Source organism: Oryctolagus cuniculus, chromosome 7, assembly GCF_051225735.1.
Source record: "Oryctolagus cuniculus isolate XC-2025 breed Fujian yellow rabbit chromosome 7, ASM5122573v1, whole genome shotgun sequence".
Classification (NCBI taxonomy): domain Eukaryota; kingdom Metazoa; phylum Chordata; class Mammalia; order Lagomorpha; family Leporidae; genus Oryctolagus; species Oryctolagus cuniculus.
This window is the reverse complement of record NC_142873.1, coordinates 47,352,673-47,364,958: the sequence shown is the minus strand read 5'-3', so window position 1 is coordinate 47,364,958 and position 12,286 is coordinate 47,352,673. Positions and strand designations below refer to the sequence as shown.

The 12,286-nt window shown below is 50.0% G+C and overlaps 1 protein-coding gene and 1 non-coding gene across 10 annotated transcripts in view; both read right to left on the bottom strand.

The window, feature by feature from the left end:
* Nucleotides 1–12,286, bottom strand: part of PI4KB (phosphatidylinositol 4-kinase beta) — a 32,308-nt gene that overhangs the window by 5,226 nt on the left and 14,796 nt on the right. For all 9 annotated transcript variants that reach the window (XM_008264040.5, XM_008264041.5, XM_008264038.5 and 6 more), the window contains 6 exon segments: nt 10,267–10,494; nt 7,980–8,207; nt 5,169–5,278; nt 4,183–4,287; nt 3,855–3,978; nt 1,526–1,791 (listed from right to left, as the gene is read on the bottom strand). In XM_008264040.5, coding sequence (XP_008262262.3) covers nt 1,526–1,791; nt 3,855–3,978; nt 4,183–4,287; nt 5,169–5,278; nt 7,980–8,207; nt 10,267–10,494 — 1,061 coding nt within the window.
* LOC127493885 (U1 spliceosomal RNA) lies at nt 6,219–6,381 on the bottom strand. The gene has a single exon (XR_007924422.3). It is a non-coding gene; the product is annotated as a U1 spliceosomal RNA (small nuclear RNA).

The following is a 12,286-nucleotide window of genomic DNA, read 5'->3' as shown; positions in this document are numbered from 1 at the left end:
CGTGAGTGGCAGGAACCCATTAACTGAGTCATCTCTGCTGTGCAGGGTGCACATGAGCAGGAAGGTGGAGTCAGGAGCCAGAGCTGGGGACTGAACCCAGGCACTCCCCGGTAAGATGCAGGAAGCATGGCTGCCACTTTTTCTTTTCTTTTCTTTCTTTTTTTTTTTTTTTTTAAGATTTATTTATTTATTTGAAAGGGTTATAGAGACAGAAAGAGAGAATTTTTCATCTACTCATTCACTCCCCCAATGGCTACAATGGCTAGAGCTGGGCCAGGCTGAAGCAAGGACCCAGGAGTTTCTAGGTCTCCTATGTGGGGCCAGAGGCGCAAGCACTTGGGTCATCTTACACTACTTTCCCAGGTGCATTAACAGGGAGCTGGATTGGAAATGGAGCAGCTGGGACATGAACCAGTGCCCATACGGATGCCAGCATTGCAGGAGGAGGCCTTACTTGCTATGTCACAATGCCGGCCCCTAACCATCATCTTAACTGCTAAGCCAAATGTCCATTCTTCATGTGATGTTAAAAGAAATGGCATCTCTGGGCAAAATACCAGACTTATAAGACTTAATCAAAGATTAGATTAAGAAGTAAGGAGAGCTCCCGGCTCGAAGTTTCAACTTTTTCTCTACCATGTGTCTCATACCTACCTTTTCCTTTTCCCCCCAAGATTTATTTGATTTATTTGAAAGGCAAAATAGCAGAGAGGGAGAAATCTTCGATCCACTGGCTCAATCCCCAGGTGGCTACAACGGCTGGAGCTGGGCCAGACTGAAGGCAGGAACTGCTCTAGGTCTCCCACGTGGGAAGGGCCCAAGTACCTGGGCCATCCTTCACCACCTTCCAGGTGCTTTAGCAGGGCGCTGGATGGAAGTGGAGCAGCAGGGACTCGAACCAGTGCTCCGACAATGGGGCACTGGCATCGTAGATGGTGGTCTAACCTCTACGCCATGCCCCCGACCCCCATCTGCTCATCTTCTCCTTTCTGCTCTCATGCCAGGCCCCATTACTTCTCACGATGTTGCTAAAGGCCCAAATACATCTACTCTCACTGATGGTGCCAGTGGGCATTTATTAAAAAGGCAAGATGCTGTCATTGCTCTGCTGGCAAAATGAAACTCCTCCGCCTCGCAGAGAAGCCCCTTCTAGCCCCGCCTCTTCTGATGTCACTGCCTGATGTCACTGCCCGCTGCTCCCCTGCCATGCAGTGTGGCCCAAGCCTTAATCCCACTGAACTCCTGCCTCTCCTGGAGTGTGCTCCCCCCCAGCTTTTTCTGCCTTCCCTTCCCCTTGTCCTTTGAGATCCTGCTCTCTCAAACCCTCTGCTCCTCCCATAAACCCTGCATTTCTTTGCTCTTTTACCCTAGCCCCTATCAGTCTGCCTCCCTGGCTCAGTGTGATGTGAACACGTCTGTCTCTACATCCAGGCAATGGAGGATGGTATGAGTGAGTGAGAGCCACATGTGAAGGGGCAGAGAGAACCCTGGAGAAAGGAGAGACCGAGGGGCTGAAGCCACCTACCTGTCCTTGACTTGCAGCAGGTAGCAGACCAAGCAGTACCCAGCGCAACTTTGCACAAAATTGCGCTGGGCACTAAGGAATGCCTCAGTGGTGTAACTGCCATGCTCCTGCAGGAAGTAATCGAGCAAGGAGAGCTGTGACTGTTTCTTCACCTGGTGGATGGATACGGCGTTGACGACGGGTTCAATCATGCCGCTGTCAGCCGAGATCACAAGAATCTTGTATGGCTTTATCCAGAGAGGCACTCGCTCCTGTTCCCAGATGGACTGTAAGGAGACACAGCGGTTTTAGGAAGCTCATCTTTCTCCAGACCAGAGGAGAGGGCGAAAATTCTTCTTTCCCCAACTTATCCTGATGATCTTTAGGTCATTAAATGAGTAAGGCTCACTGATCTTCCTGGGGACCAGGGCCAAACAAAAACAGGAAACCAGTCAGAGATATGTGGGGAAAGGTATCTTACTGGTAGAAGGAGGAGGAAAGCAGAGAATTGGAAACCTCATGATCACCTCACAACAGGTACAGTGGGGGCTATTAATATAATTTCAAACAGTAAGAAAAAAGAAAAGAATTTAGGTCCAAAGAAAGATTCTCTGTTAAAAAAAAAAGGACATATTTATGTATTTATTTTAGCAGGGTTATTAAGGGTATTGTGGTGCAGTGGGTTAAGGTGCTGCCTGGGATGCCCACATCCCATACTAGTCCTGGATAGTCCATGCTTTGGATCCAGCCTCCTGCTAATGCACCTGGAAGGCAGTGGAACCTGTCCCAGACACCTGGGTTCCTGCCACCCACGAGGGAGACCTGGATGGAATCCTGGCTCCTGGCTCCTGGCTCTTGCCCTGGCTGTTGTGGGCATTTGGGGAGTAAACCAGTAGATGGAATCTTTCTCTCTCACTTTGCTTTTCAAGTAAAGAAGTCTTTTTTTTTTTTTAAACTTTTATTTAGTAAGTATAAATTTCCAAAGTAGATAAAGAAGTCTTAAAAAATAATTAAAAAAATGTATTTAGGGGCCAGCATTGTGGCGCAGTGGGTTAAAACCCTGGCATCCAATATGGGCACTGGTTCAGGTCCCAGCTGCTCCACTTCTGATCCAGCTCCATCCTAATGCATCTGGACGGGTAACAGAGGATGGCCCAAGGGCTTGGGCCCCAGCACCCACACGGGAGACCTGGAAGAAGCTCTTGGCTCCTAGTTTCAGCCTGGCCCGGTCCTGGTTGTTGTGGCCATTTGGGGAGTGAACCAGTGGATGAAAGACCTCTCTCTTTCTGTCTCTACCTCTCTCTGTAACTCTGCCTTTCAAATAAATAAAATAAATCTTTAAAAAAATTATTTGATAGGCAGAAAGAGAAAAAGAGGAGCTCCCATTTGCTAATTCACTCCCCAAATACCCATAACAGCCAGGCTGAACTAGGCCAAAGCTGAAAGCCTGGAACTCCATCTGGGTCTCCCACCCTGGGGGCAGGAACTCAAGTACTTAAGCCATTACCTGCTGCCTCTCAAGATGTACTTTGGTAGGAAACAGGAATTGGATTGGGGCTGGCTCTGTGGCACAATGGGTTAACACCCTGGCCTGAGGCGCCGGCATCCCATAGGGGTGCTGGTTCAAGACCTGGCTGCTCCACTTCTGATCCAGCTCTCTGCTATGGCCTGGGAAAGCAGTAGAAGATGGCCCAAGTCCTTGGGCCCCTGCACCCACGTGGGAGACCTGGGCCAGCAATTGCGGCCAACTGGGGAGTGGGCCAGCAGATGGAGGACCTCTCTCTGCCTCTCCTCTCTCTGTGTAACTCTGACTTTCAAAAAAAGAATAAAGAAATAAATAATAAATCTTTAAAAAAACAAACTGGAATTGGAAGCAGATCTGGGACTCAAACCTAGGCACACTGATCCTGGATGTGGGTGTCCCAAGGAGCATCTTAAGCACCGTGCCGAATGCTAGCTCCAGAGAAAATGAGTAAGAGATGAACTTACTAGTATGTGACAAACCCAGTGGGCCCAAGGGATCACTATCTTGGCACAGCGTAACCCACCTGCTGCAGACCCTCTGGAAAGTTGTGATGTAAAACGACAAACCCAGCACAGCACCCTGAAGGTCTGTCATTGGGAGGAGGCAGATGCAATTCACAAAAGGGTCAAAAGAGGCCGCTGTGGCGCTGTTCCTGTGGCTGTGCTTCCCAGGGGAAAACCGCACCGGCTTTAATTTAATCTGCTTCCAATTTGGACTTGGACAGGAAGCTGGTCCCCAGCAGAGCTCCCTGCAGGACAACCTATGTGGTCACCTCACGTGAGGTGGAATTGAGCCAAATTCCTCTACTTTCTCCTCTTCTCTTACCTGCAGCTGCTTCAACACCTGGAAAGCCAGCAGCTCCTGCCGTAGGTCATCTCCACATTTGACGATGACTGACAGGAGCCGCCAATTGGGGAGATGGCCATAGGGGGAACCCTCTCTGATCCGCCTGTCAGGACAGAAGTAAAGGGTGTCAAAGGGTGACCGCCACCCCAACCCCAGTGAGGAGAAAGGCACAGCTTCTACCAAAAATCCACATCTAGCATTCTTCAAGGCAAGGACTCCGACTGCCAGAGCACCTGCCGGACTCTGTGGAGGCCGATGCACTACAGAGAAGGTGCACGGAACAGAGGTCACTGCCCACCCAACTCACCGCACTTTCTCCTGCCAGGGCTCTTTGAGGGCAACTGCAGAAGGGTCTTCTGGGTCTCGTTTGAAGGCTGTGGGGGTGTGAGCCAGCTGTTCTGAGAGGCGCCGTCTACGAGGAAGAAAACAGACCATTTGCTGGGAGGAGTTACCCAGAGCCTCAGGCCCCTGTCTAGATGGCACTTTCTGTCCTGTTTCCCAGTTTCTGGGCACACAAAGAGGAACTGAGAGAAAATCATGGAAGGAAACCTAACCAGTGATCCTTTCCTCGCTAACCTGATGGTCTGTAATCATGCAGGCTTTGCGGAGCCACTCGGGACGCACGCATCCCCTATTGAGTGCTGGCTCCAGTCCTGGCTCCTCTGCATTTCCAAGTCAACACCCTGCTAATGCGGCTGGAAGGCAGCAGGTGACAGACAGCCCGAGTACTTGGGCCCCTGCTACCATACACAGGAGACCTGGATGAACTCCGGACTCCGGCTTTGGCCTGACCTGGCTCTGGTTGTCACGAGCATTTGGGCAGTAAATCAGCAGACGGAAGCTATTTCTCCATCCTTCTCTGTTCTCTGCCTTTCAAATAAATAAATAAAATTTTTTTAAGAAATGCAGATTAGCAGGCCCTACCCATTCCTCTACCAAGATTGATTCATAATGAGATGTGAGCCTGGAATCTGCATTTTTGAGGTCTCCTGCCTCCTCTTTGATTCCAACACATATTACTTTGAGATTCCACTTCAAGAAACACTGAATTCCTTCCTCTAATGCTTTTATTCATCTGAGCCCTTTTAAACTTTATTTTCCTTCTGTGGTAGACCAAGTAACTTCTCAATCTGCATCTTCACTGACTCAAATTTGGAGACAAGGACAAGGATAGAGTAAGGAGAGAAAAGGGAAAGACACAGCCTACAACCGATGGTTAAGACAGGGAGAAAGGGGACAAAAAGACAGGCAGTGCCTGAAAGACGGATGCAAGATGTGGGGATCTGGCCATACCGGATGTCCCCTGCTGCAATGAACACAGGCTCCTTGCTCTCCTGGCTGGTGATGCTGTCCACAGAGAACTGGGAGATGTTGTCACAGCTGTTGGTGTGCACTTCAGGGAGCTGGGAAGAGCAGGGAGTGCTGGTCAGAAGTGCTTGGCTTGCCTTCCCCATGGCATATTCTCCTCTCCCTTGGATTCAAACAGACTTGGATTCAAACAACCTCCCCTGGGCGTTGTGGTGCAGCAGGGTAAGCCAACTGCAACGCCTCCATTCCACACCAGAGTGCCGGGTCAAGTCCTTACTACCCAGCTTCCAACCTGGCTTCCTGTAATGTGCCTGGGAAGCAGCAGTACTTGAGTTCCTGCCGTTCATATGGGAGACCCAGATGGAGTTCCTGCCTTCTGGCTTCCGCCTGGTCTGGCCTCAGCTGTGATGGCCATCTGGGGAGTGAACCAGTGGATAGAAGTGCTGGCTCTCTCTCTCTCTCTTCCTCTCTCCCCTTATCACTATGCCTTGCAAATAAATAAATAACTCTTAAAATAAAATTTAAAAAAGCCTCAAAAAACAAAAAAGCTGCCCCTGGTTACAAACCTTCCCAACTACTTGGATCCCAAAGTGCCTGGTATTCACATAGACCCCATGGCACTATTTCTCAGGGTGTGGCTTTATCTGCATCAGAATTACCTAGGGGTGTTTGATAAAATGAAGATTCCCAGGTCCCACCACCAGTGAGAGTTAGAAGGAATGGGAATGAACTCTGAAGTCTAAATTGTCAGTAAGTTCTCAGACCACCACAGACACCTGAATTTTCAGGCTCATACTGACAGCTCCGTTCTTCCCTGGCGTTCAGAGCATTCTCCAAGACTAGACTCCTCCGGTCATTTCTCCACTCTTCTCTCCCCATTTCCAACTATGAAATATTTTAGCAGACCCCAAAGCCCATATTAAGTTCCTTCTCTCCTTCCTGTCTTGCTGTGAATGAGACCATTTCATTTTGCCTTCATACCATTTGTCACCTCATGCACACTACCTTGGGTAGGTTTTGTTTGTTTTTTTTTTTTAGGGGAGAGCATGAACGCAGTCCCCACTACCACAAACTCTGCAGTCGAGTTTCCCACATTTGGGGAAATCGCAGGGGTCAGTGCAGCCGCAGTGCAATGGGAGAGCCTCGCCCTGGGAGAATCACCTGCCTGATCATGGTGTCTCCCCTGCCAGGTAAGTATCTTTTTTCTTTCTCTTTAAATGTCTGTGTCTAATCATTGGACTGTAAGCTCAAAGACAGAGATTTTGCCTTTTTTTTTTTTTTTAAGACATTTATTTATTTATTTGAAAGGCAAAGCGAGAGAGAGAGAGAGACAGAGAGATTCTCCATCTGCTGGTTCACTCTGCAGATGGCCTTAATGGCTGGGGCTGGGCCAGATGGAAGCTAGGAGCCAGGCACTCTATCTGGGTCTCTGAATGAGTAGGGCCCAAGCACCTGGATCACCTTCTGCTGCCTTTCCAGGAGCATTAGCAGAGAGCTGGATTGGAAGTGAAGCAACCGGGACTAGAACGGGCACTCATATGGGATGCTGGTGCCATAGGCAGTGGCTTAACCTGCTGTGCCACAACACTGCCCTGAGATTCTGCCTTTTCACAAAGTAAAATCTGGTTGTGTTAATGACCTTCCATAAAGTCTTGTTCTGGGGGCCAGCACTGTGGTGTAGTGGGTTAACCTACAGTGCTGCCACCTCACATGAGCACTAGTTCACGTCCTGGCTGCTCCACTTCTGATCCAGCTCCCTGCTAATGCCCCTGAGAAAGCAGTGGAAGATGCCCAAGTACTTGGGCCTTTGTTACCCATGTGGGAGACCTGGAAGAAGCTACTGGTCCTGGCTCCTGGCTCCTGCCTGGTCCAGCCCTGGCTGTTGTAATCATTTGGGGAGTGAACCAGTAGATGCAGGATCTCTCTCTGCCTCTCCCTCTCTCTGTAGCATGCCTTTTGAATAAGTAAATAAATAAATCTTAAGAAAATCTTGCTCTGGCCCCCATAACCTCAGAATGAAGTTCAAGTTTCACCCTGGCCCGTGCCAGCATCTGCAGCCTCTTCCTTCACCACTTCTCGCTTCACATTCACATATCACAGCCTCACAGTTTCTTTCAGCGTTTATAATGGGCCTACCTCTTGTCTTCAAGTCTTTGGATAATTTCTATACATTTCAGGTTCCAGCAAGAGATCAGATCCTCCACGAAATTTTTCATGACACCTGCCCCAGGTGTGTAATAGGCACTACCCCCACCCTTTGGTGCTCCCACATCGCTGACTTCCTCTCCACAACCTGGATCACACCCTACCACAGCTACCTACTTCCCAGTCTTACTCTCTTTCCTATCGGAGCACAACCTCCTAGCAGGCTGGGGCCTCGCCTTCACAAGCACACAGCACTCAAGTTGGCATAGAAAGTCCTCAATAATTATTTCCTGAATGACTTATCATTCCCAGCTACTGTAAGACAACTGTGTATAGCAGGTATTCAATAAAAATCTTCATTACATTTCGCTCATTCCTCTGGACCCAGAAGTTCCTCCTTACACTTCACCTAAATTCCTTCTGCAGAAGAACAAGCTCCACCGGAGTCTATTCCGCAACAGCGCTGCCCCGAGCTTTCCCCTCTCCTCCCCTGCTTACCGACCAGGCTCATTTTGCACTCGCTGCCCCCTGCTGGGGGTGTGTGTGACCTCGCCTCCCCCTGCTGGGGTGTGTGACCTTGCCTCACAGTTACTGAAAGCTCCTGGGGAATGGGTGCTGTGCTCCACTATCACCTCTTCAGGGCTCCCTCACCTCCACTTGCAGCTCGCCTATGTCGTCCACTGACCAAGCCTCGTCATCGTTGTCATAGTTGGGCACAGTGCTGAAGCTGCCCGCCCGCTGCTCGTGGGTGATACCACACTCGGGCAGGTTCTCCACAGACCGAGTGCTCCGAATTCGGTTCTCTGGGATGCGGGCAGGAACACTGGTGGTGTCAAAGTTTTCACATTCGAGGACTTCCACATAGATCAGGTAAGGAGCCTGAGGGGAAAAGTGAGGACAGTGCTTGCGAAGCTGGAACCACCATTAACCCCAAAATCTCAACTCTTAACACAGTTCCTCCTGATGCCCACTCCAAGTTCCAACCCTCATCCACAGGTTCCCTGATGTCGTCCATAAACATATCTAGGGAAGGAGGAAGTTGTCCTGTGATCACCTACATAAAGAATTTGGGTGGAACCAAGCATTGTGGAATAGCAGGTAAAGGTACTATCTGCGACTCCAGCATCCCATGTGGGTGCCGGTTCAAGTCCTGGCTGCTCCACTTCCAATCCAGCTCCCTGGTGACGTGCCTGGGAAAGCAGTAGAAGGTGTCCCAAGTGCTTAGGCCCCTGCCACTGAAGTGGGAGAACTGAATGAAGCTCCTGCCTCCTGGCTTTGGCTTGACTGAGTGCTGGCCATGACAGCCATTTAGGGAGTGAACCAGCAAATGGAAGATCCCTCTCTATCTCTGTCTTTCTCTCTCTCTGTAACTCTGCCTTTCAAATAAAATACTTTTTTTTTTCATTTTTTAAAGAATTTGGGTAATAGAATACACAAATATTTTTTTTTAAGATTTATTTATTTGAAAGTCAGAGGAGAGGCAGAGAGAGAGAGAGAGAGAGGTCTCCCATCCACTGGTTCACTCCCTAATTGGCCACAATGGCCAGAGCTGAGTACACAAATCTTTAAAATGTTTCAGCTGATGGCTGGTGCTGGGGTATAGTGGGTTAAGCTGCCACCTACAATGCTGGCATCCCATATGGGTGCCAGTTCAATTCCGGGCTGCTCCACTTTTTTAAAAAAAAAGATTTATTTATTTATTTGAAAGGCAGAGTTACAGAGAGGCAGAGGCGGGGGGGGGGGGGGAGTGTGGAAGAGAGAGAGAGAGAGGTCTTCCATCATCCGCAGGTTCATTCCCCAACTGGCTGCAATGGCTGGAGCTGCACTGATCTGAAGCCAGGAGCCAGGAGTTTCTTCCGGACCTCCCATGTGGGTGCAGGGGCCCAAGGACTTGGGCTATCCTCTACTGTTTTCCCAGGCCATAGCAGAGAGCTGGATGGGAAGTGGAGCAGCTGGGAATCCAACTGGTGCCCACACAGGATGCCGGCACTGTAGGCGGCAGCTTTACTGGCTATGCCAGAGTGTCAGCCCCTGCTCCACTTCTGATCCAGCTCCCTGCAAATGTGCCTGGGAAAGCAGTAGAAGACAGACTGGTGCTGGGGCCCCTGCACCCGCATGGGAAACCTGGAAGAAGCTCCTGGCTTCAGCCCGGCCCAGCCTTGGTCATTATGGCCATTTGGGGAGTAAACCAGAATATGGAAGATCTTTCTCCGGCCCCCTCTCTCTCTGTAACTGCCTTTCAAATAAAATAAATAAATCTTAAAAAAAAAAAAAAGTTTCAGTTGAGCTTTAAAATGTACAGAAGATGCACTTTAGCAAAACTATTCCAGTCTATCAATTACAGCCTGTAAGAGAGGCCTGGAAGCTTCTGTGGGCTAGTCCTAAAGACACAATTCAGGGAGCTGCTTCTGCAGACAGAAAGACTGGAACAAAACCTGGCACTGACCCAGCAAGGATTCTAACCTTCGGTACTTCCTCTGGAAGAAAACTCTGCACCATGCATCCTCATTCCAACTAGCAGACAAATTCAGCTAATTTTCTCCAGCATGAGTTGGACATCCTCCTCTCCTTCTTTCTGCCCACTCTGATCAGGGATGGTCTTAGAAACAAAGTATTCATTTACCCTCATGGTTGCCAGGCCTGAGAAGCCTAAAAGGCAGAGCAGGGCTGGAGAAGAGCTACCACAGTGACTTTAAGGAGAGGGTGGAAAGCAATTCTCTTAAGCCACTGCAGGAGGCATGCTCAAGAGATTAGAGAAAACAGTCCAAGAAGGGGACAGAAGAGGACGGCTCTCAGAAATACAATAGCACTGAGGTAGAGCCAGAGGAACCCTGAAGGGATGGTGGATGTGTCCCAAGCTGGGCGTATACATAAACCCTCAAGAGTCATGCGAACACAAGGCAGGACAGGGGCGGGGTTTGGGCTGCGGCCCACCTACCTTGTCCTTGGAGTTGAGGACAACAGCCTGTGTGTGGGGCACGCGGACCACGTGGTGGTCAAAGCCAGCAGTCGGCAGCCAGACTCGAGCAGGGAGCTTATGGTTGAGCAGGGAGAGTTCTGAGATTAGCCGCTGTGTTTTCTGCTCTTTGGTGGGGAGTGTGGCCAGTCGCTTGCCAATTGCCATCAGGGATTTAATGAATTCTCTCTCAGGAGCCAGTCGGACCGGCTGTAGAAGGTTGGAGTGAAACAAGAGATGGTGAAAAAACCACAGACAAAAGTGACCCACCTACTCAATCACTCCTAGCCAGGTAGGCCAGGGACCCTAGGGCCAGAGAACTCCAGAAGGAGCTGCCTTTTGCCCTAGTGGGTGATTCCGCCCTAGCCTCTCGGCTTGAATTATTATAGTCAGCACATTCCTCATCTACAGACTATTTCTCCAAGGTGAGGGGCTCTAAGTCCAGATCACTGGAATGTGCCACTCTGCTCTTGGACTTGAGATCCTCAAGGACTGCCCCAAGGATTCAGAATGGGCAGCGGGACGACTTCCGGAGAAGTCAGCCAGGGCCCCAGAGAAGAGCTGCTTACAGCTGAAGTGCTTCACCCATCTCAAGAACAGGGCCATCCCTCTTCCCGTCTGGATCCTCAGGCTGGATTTCTGCCAGGGCCCACAAGCTAGGGAAGGGAGCTCCAAGTCAGTATTTCCCTTTCAAGGAAGGAGGATGCTATTCATCCAACGACTTCGCTTGCTTCCATGGCATCCCCTGGCCCACCCCACAATCTCGTTCCGAGGATCCATGCACATGCAGAGGATGAGCAGAGGAGGCACCAATGAGGGAACAAACAACAGGGAAAGAGAAAGTAGGTGGAAGAAGGGAGCTGTGTCAGTGCGTGGAGGAAGCAGTGGCTCCTTCTAGTCCTTGCTGACGGCCCTGAAGGCCTCTCTTGCAGTGGCTCCCCTCAGGTCCTCTTCTCCCGTGCTCAGCGACCAGGCTCCCCATCTTAGTTCCCTGCTCTGGGTTTGGCTCCTCACCCTGGGGGCCTCAGTCACCCCCACGAAGGGCACATTAGTCTGGGGCGTAAAGCTGGACTGGGGGCAGACAGACAAGAAGGGCTCTTTTCCTAGTCTAAGTCCTACTGTAAGGGACATTTTATCAAGATAGCTGCCAGCTCTCCACCCACCCTCCCCTCAGCTCCGTAAGAACAGCACCTCCTCCTCTTATAGAAATAATGTTTCACTCACCAGGCTTTCCTCTCCCTTTCTGTATGTGTCATGCTTAGTTTCCTGACTGGAAATTCCTACCTTCAATCTCTCACATTGCGGGAAAAAAAAAAAAAAAAAAAAGCTTCTTTTTGAAACCTAGGCAGTACCAGCTATGCCTCTGCATGCGCAGCAGAGCCAGGATTCAAAGAAACAGCTCATCTCTCGGCCTCCACCCCACAGGGGGCTGGCTCAGAGCAGCACACAACAAACGAAACAGGGTATCTGTTTCAGTCACCAGGGCTTTAGGGGGCAGGGTGGAAAAGAGGTAAAGAAAAGGAAGACAGCATGGTTGGGCTGTTATGGTCCCTGGAAATATCCTGGGGACCCAGCAGAGAAAGAAAAGAAGAAGAAATTTGAAGACTCATTGCTTTTTCATCCTGATTCCCTGACCCATCCATTCAAGTGGCAACTAGTGCTGTCCCAAGGGCCCTAGGCGCAACCAATTCATCGTCATCTCAGACTAGAAAAGGCTGAATTCCACCATTGATCTTAGCCAAAAGGCCGAATGCCTTTCCATCCTCGAAGCAGTATTTGGACCCCTCAGTTATACGGACATGTGGGAAATGTGACCCTAGGCCTTGAGAGAGAGGCTCTGCCACATGGGAGGAGACAGGAATCATGATTGAAATGGGGATCAGCACAGAACACAGAAAACTGATTGAATAGACAAATCAAAAATCAAAAGTAAAAAAGTCATCCAAACTCCCAGAGGGTCCAGCATTTCCTCTCACGTCTTTGCCCAGTAACAAGGTCTGAG